This window comes from Hetaerina americana, unplaced genomic scaffold, assembly GCF_022747635.1.
Source record: "Hetaerina americana unplaced genomic scaffold, ioHetAmer1.1.p SCAF_3, whole genome shotgun sequence".
In the NCBI taxonomy this organism is placed as follows: Eukaryota; Metazoa; Arthropoda; class Insecta; order Odonata; family Calopterygidae; genus Hetaerina; species Hetaerina americana.
The window spans coordinates 49381259-49388285 of record NW_027286874.1 but is presented as its reverse complement, the minus strand read 5'-3'; the positions used below and the strand labels follow the sequence as shown (position 1 = coordinate 49388285).

General features: G+C 37.8%; 1 protein-coding gene across 1 annotated transcript in view; it reads right to left on the bottom strand.

The window, feature by feature from the left end:
• Nucleotides 1-3845: 3845 nt before the first annotated feature.
• The window catches only part of LOC139690028 (solute carrier family 53 member 1-like), a 37772-nt gene continuing 34590 nt past the window's right edge, over nucleotides 3846-7027 (bottom strand). Inside the window, exons 14-15 of the mRNA XM_071587210.1 lie at nucleotides 5885-6018; nucleotides 3846-3951 (exon numbers count right to left, since the gene is read on the bottom strand). Coding sequence (XP_071443311.1) covers nucleotides 3846-3951; nucleotides 5885-6018 — 240 coding nt within the window. The remainder of the gene's footprint in view (nucleotides 3952-5884; nucleotides 6019-7027) is intronic.

Below are 7027 nucleotides of genomic sequence, written 5' to 3'. Positions count from 1 at the left end.
TTTGGGAACCTCTCCCGCCCACCCCTAGCTCCTCCGCTCTATCTATCTCTTTCTCTCTCTCTCTCTCACACACACACACACACACCACGCCCCGCGGATCTCCCACCTTCTTGCCCTCCCCACCCCCATTGCACACACACACCACCCCATGCCACCCCCACCCTCAACCCCTTCGCAGACCGCTCCCCCCCACCCTTCCGCCACCACCACTTCCTCTTCCTCCCACCACACCATCATCCGAGGAGGGAAGCATCGAAGAGGGAGTGTGAGAAGGTGGGAAAGGGGGTGGGTTGCGTGTGCCAGGGGCAGTTTGACCCATCTCCTTCCATCTCGCCACCATACCATCCTCCCACACACCAGCCACCCATTCCACCACCACCTGCCACTCACGAGGGCAATTCATCAGGTCCCTCCTCCCGCACAGCATTTGTCTTTTCCCGATTTCTGACCTTTGGGAAAGCCTTCTGCTGGGTGTCGAAGACGTTCCGTCAAGGGTCCGACGAGCGATTACTCGGGGGACATCCCGGAAGAAAAGGTTTCGCGGCGGGCAGTGGAAAAGCCGTCCGCTATTTTTGTGGTCATCGCGGAAAGTGGGACGGAATAGTAAAATTAAAGAACGGAAGAAAAACTTAACCTAGAAAACGATATTTCCATGGAAGAAATTTTTCCAAGTTAGTTATTTTGCTCACTCATTTTTTTTTTTTTTAAGTTGTAGAAGCACGCTTTTTGACCTCAAAAATCGTTTAATGGGTACCAAGCGTTATTGGAGAATCACACGAGTACAATATCTGAATTCATCGTAGAAGAAATGAATTAATGAGCCGGTTTAAATTAAGAAAATAGATAAGAGAATTCAATGAAATAATGCAGTGTACCATGATCAAATTACTGGTAACATATCTTCGAACTTTATTTGGAGCGTGAAGTAACAATAGGATGATTTGATAATTCGAAAAATAGGCCGTCAGCTGAGTCACCCCGCATTACCTTCCATTGAATCACTTTAATTACCTTCTCCCCATTTGTATCGCATGTGAAGATGCAGAAATAGCGTCATGATGTGAGTGCATGGTTAAACGGGATAATAGGTTCAGGTGTGTGTGTCAGTGGATTTATTAGCCTGACTATAGCTTTCTCAGTAAGTAAATTATAGCTTCCTCCTTCAGTAGTCGAATCTGATGGATGACTCTTCTGGTTTCTAGTCTACTCTAGTCTAGACCAGCCAATGGCTTCCGTTAAATTGTGGTTGCATCACATCCTATAATTTATTTCATCCAACCTTCTTTAAATAAAAGAGCAGAGTCTCAGAGGACCGAAATGTGACAACCTCTGGAGCACCGTGTGATTTTAGACGAGCCGTAAATGGAAAATAAAATTGTGATAAAATGTGTTTCTGGGTCACCCGTTTCAAGTTTCTGCTCTACTGAGTCGCAGAGGAACGTATTTCGCGAATGAATCTAACCGACGAAATAAGCGTTACTTATCTTCAGGAGCACGAACCCACTACCGTTTGAGAGTTCATCCACCAGGTGCCCCCCAATCCTACCATTTGGCAAGTTGTACCCGTTTGTAAATAAATCTCGATGAAGTCTTTGGGTCAGGTGTAGCAAATTTATGATATGGTGGGAATCATTTTTGGGCCAGTCAGAGGATAGCATGCAGTTTGATGCAGGAGTCCGAAAGTCGCTTGATGAAGTCGTCCACGTGGCCGCTCATTCCAGTGGTTTCATAAACCATAAATTGGTTCTACTTTACTGCGCAAGCTTCGAAATATGTAACTACTCGTGTTAATTTTTCAGTCTACTTCAAATGCTTCTATTTCTTGAGCACCCATCAAGAACACATCTAGTTCCACCAATCGCCTGTTATCATTATTTTTTATATGAGTTTAGAGGATAACGATTAGCGCATTTTTATACATCTAACCTACTTCATTGCACGGCGGAACTTTTGTCTATCAAAATGACGATGACCCCATCTCGTAAAATAAAAAAGTGTGTGCGTGTATTCTGCTTTTCAAGAGAATTAAAATGTCAACGATGAATCAAGGTTATGTTCTGTGCTAACTGCAGTTAGAGTTTCTATTCTCAAAATGATAATTATCTATACAGCCTTGTAACTACTATGCTAAATCCTTTATGAATACTCCGGAATTCAAACTAGCTTTATTCACGCGCACATTTGCCTGAATTTTCTTTCTGACAGAACCCTGTACCCGCATTGGCATCTATGGTTCATCGACATGGTTCATTTGAAGAGTGTTAATAGAATCATTTTGCTAGAGCCAGTATATTTCGCATGATAAAAATAATGTTATCCACCTGATATTTATGATTCACAATATGAAACTCGATATTTATGATACACGGTAATTATTTTATAGAAGGAACAAGCGGATAAAATGTTTTATACCGATACAGCATGTCATCCGTGATATCAAATTTATTTGAGGAGGTATGTATGATACGATTTGATTGATAGAGTAGTCATGGAAGCATGCACCAAACTATTTGTTACATCTCATAATCACTGCCACGCTGATGTATCATTATACTGCGATATTTATTTTGTATGAAGAATCGAAACTAAAAATTAATCCTCCTGGTTGCGCTCCACCTATTTCTGTAATTTATTTCTGTGTATTTTTGGTTTCTGTGGTTTTTTTCCAGAGGTTGTGACATTATTGCCCCGAAGTTCAGATACCCATTGCATTTTATTCACGGTACAAGATTGACACAAAAATATTCTGACAGTGAAAGGAGGCCGTCGGATAATGGCATGACATATTAATTTATCCACCCCCTAAAATGTTCTTGCGATATTGGCATAAATACGGTACATTTATCTCTAATGTTGCGCAAAATGGGATTTTTTTTATTTCGTGGGTGATAACCTTGAAGATATCAAATTTTGGGAATTATCTTAGCTTAAATTAAAATCTTAGCTGTTACATTAATGTCACCGTTAAATATGTACCAAACTATAATCTCGTTCCATCGAGATCCAAATTCCTTTTGAGTTTAATCGTTTATAAAACCAAAATATTAATAATTTTTAAAATTCATTAATGTATGATTTATTATATTTTTCAAAACGTGCAATAAAGTATTGGAAATTTATTCAGAAGTTCGCCATACCCGGTGAAAGAACAATGAGCACTTAATTTTAACACATACAGATACAAAACACTAAAAACTGAGTTCATTAATTTTCTATTCATAAACTAGATTTATATATACCTGTATGATATAATATTTCCCCATTTTTTCGTACTAATTTAGCCCAATATCACAGTGCTTTGACAACGGTTGTGTGTTTAATATTTCCAGCCAATTAAACACTGATATCTGCGACCATACATAGCATGTTGGTTTCCAATGGAGTCAAGAGGAGATGCAGTCGGCAGAGTATAATTTTTCTAATGGATTGTAGGATAGATAAATGAATATTTGTTTGGCAAACCAGCCCCATATGTTTCAAGAAACGAGTCTTCTCGTGTTACAATGCGCCAAAAAAGCGTTGGTCCTCCGAATTGCACTTGTAAGGGTCACCTCTGAACGATCCCGCGTTGAAACTATTTTCTCTCCGTCCACTCTCTTCCCTTCATCCCTTCCCTCAACCTTTCCACCCCTGGTAGTGTTAAGAATGACGAAATATTGACGCCCACATTGTCTATCCATCTTTCTTCCCGGCTTCCCCCTAATGTTCTCCTCGGCAACTCCCCTAAACTCGACTCCCCACCCAACTTCCCCCCGTCTCCATCCCTTCCTGCCCCCCTCCATCTCCCGACACGTCTCTTTCCCCGACAATCTTCTTCCCACGCCGTTAGCCATTTGCCGTCTCACTCAACTCCCCTCACGGGTCTCATCCTTTCTTTCTCCCTGGCCCTGTCTTTTGAATTCCCACGTCGTGGAGACGAAGACGGCAAGTGGGCCAAGGGCTCCCCCGAGCCTGAAAGCAAAGGCGAGAAAGAGAAAGGTGGAAATGGAGGAGGGAAGTGTGATGTTGGCGGGAGGGAGCGATGGTGGGGGGGGGGAAGGAGGAAAGTGCGAGGTGGTGGTGGCACTAATGGAGAACGAGAGTGCTTTCGTGAAAACTCAAGAGTGAAAAAAGCTCACAGCGAAAAAAAATCAGTTTTGAGGTTTTTCTTCTTCTCAGTTCAACCCGGGGATGCCACAAACTTTCCACAAATATCGTCGGACTTTTGGATCCCCTGCAGTAACCAAAATAAAGGTTGTCTCTTATGTTTCATTGAAAACGGTCAATATTGACGAACGCTTGCATTAATGATGCACGAACGATGGCATTTTGAAACCTTCATTCGATGAATAATCACGTACTTACAAAAAATAATTGAATTCTACGAAAATCTTAACCATTACTCTTCTTATTTTTATATAAGTTTTAAATCTTCATACTCTCTACTCTAAAGGTTAAGGGTTTTCATCTCACTGACAGTTAACTGAGATACCAATTAATTGCTAGGAAAATTATTTCAAAAGTTTTATTTCGCTAATAAATTGGATGAAAACATGTGTTATTCAAGAAATTAAATCAGAAACATAGTTCAATGATAGTCCTGCCATGATTTAATCACAAAAACCCCCGTGGAAACATCTTCGTGTTTTGGTTGTTTGCTCTCTTCGATATTGTAGCTTCCTTTTATCAGTTTCATCGGTAGTATTTGTTTTGTTGCTGAAAAAGTATTTTATTATTAGGTTACGAAATATAGCACTGGTCTTTGCGTTGATTAATAGGTGCTGGGCTCAAGTTTGAGTTACCAAATCATATAGCATCCCTTCCGATCGCGAAACATTTTTTTAATTACGGTTAGTAATTTAATTTATTAGAGAGAATAGAAGTTTTGTAGGATTCACTCAAAAAACCACTTTTAGGCAATTAATACTATATATTATGCCTAGTATATGAAGACTTTGTTGGAAACGTATAGCGTCACCAAGACCATTACATTATGAGTATTAAATAGTTGGTGCAAAATATTTCTCGTAACTTCTATTTCATCATAAAACATGACATTTTAAATAGCATTTTTTGATACAAATTCTTGAAAACGAAGAAATTGGTAGTTTCAAAAACCCCTAAACACCAGTATGTCAATCGATAACGGATGTAATCCCCAGAATGAGCACTTTCTCTCATTATCCCTATCATCCGTGCAATAAATCTCAAGTATAATGTGAAAACACAATTGGCATTTCATAGTTTTTAAAATTTTTCGTATTTTTAATATAATAATTAACAATAAAAAGATGGGTAATTTTTTTGCGTGCATACAAGCCAAAAAAAGTTGTAAGTTATAAGTGCAAAAAAGCTTATACTATCATTATTTTAAACCTTTTCCAGCTATTTTTTTAATTGGGCTTATAAAGTATAATGCTCTCATTCGGGAGCTTTTTGTATGCCATAAATATAATTCCAACGAAATAGGTAGAATTTTAGTTTTTTATTTAGCATGTGAAGTATAAATCTTTTAAATATGTTAAAATGTAATAATTGATTCATTAATACATAATTTTTCTCAAAAAAAGCACATGCGAAATTAACAAACCTTTTCTTGACGACGATGGTAGTGCATTATTATTCGTGGGTGGAGACACGTTATTTTCCTTTTCCGCAACTATTGCTCTCTTTCTGAATTTCCCATTTTTGTTATCGTCACTTTCTACCTGAACTTTTACGCCAGGATCTTCATTAAGAGTCAATAAAATGCGTCGCACAGACTGATAATGTGCATGGTTTTTGATGTGCTCATTCTCCAGACGGAATATATTCCAGATGAATCGCCTGAATATGGTAAAAACAATTGATTATCATTGAATTCGACGCCGAAATAAGATATATTTTAAATGTAAACTTCACGTACCTGACTACCTCGAGAGGCGAAAGAATGGTGAACATTAAATCCAAACTTGCATATCCTGTTTGCGTCATCAGGTAAAGTAATAACCAGTTATATCTCAATACAAAGTCTTCGACAATTGCAAAATAATAGTAACCCTGTAAAGAAATATAATCTATCAAAATGATAAAAAGTTTTAGCTCACCACTTTGAATTACTAATACTGAAAAAGAAAGAATAATTTGCTTTCCGCTAAATGTAACATAGTGATTATTCAGACTTAATAACGCATCGTTCCTCTTTGTAAATACATGTAATTTATTCCTTTTGAAAAGATAGCAGTGCTTATTTTATTATACAAGCAATGTAGTTTACACATTATCTGGAATTGCAATTCACTACGGATTACTATCTTAAAAAATAAATATACTTTTGGAAAACGCATTAAGAATTAATACGTTTTAAAGATTATAATATGTTTAATGTGGGTCTATTAGATCAATGAAGTTGGTGAATTGGAATTAGCGGCGTTTGGTATAATATATGACGTCATTTTAGTACTATGTTAAAATGACTGATAATGTCCTTTAGCCGTTGGATGACAAACAGTTAAGATTTGCGCCTTTTTGAATGATATGACGTCAGCTAATTCAAGGGAGCATTTTAGTCATTCTAATAACTCATTCATCTGTAAGTAATGTAGAATTAAAAGTGGAAGTAATCAAATTAATGTTAGGAACAGGACTAATTAATTGTAGCACTATTGACTGAAATAAAAATAATTTATTTAATGAGGAAGAAGTACCCGACTATGATCCTGAATCAGTTCCTACTAACGTACGTAGTTCCATTTAAATTGTAATTGAGTATTTTCAGCGCAGAATATCTATGTTTCTGGTTTCCCAGGTTTTCATACGCTTTATTCCCATCAGGAATTGAAGAACTGCTACCAATGTTTTTAATTTGTGATGATGATATTAATGTCAGTCCACGGAAATACGAATTTTAATCCATTTGTTGTGTGAAGTGGGTGGCGTACACACCAGGAGAACTCTATTCGCTGGTTGCCTAAATCCATAGATAGCCTGGTTAAACAAATGATGGCCTGCAGGATTCTGGCAAATGCATGGGTGTATTGTGTTATGGAGTTTTCATCTCAATTGTTTT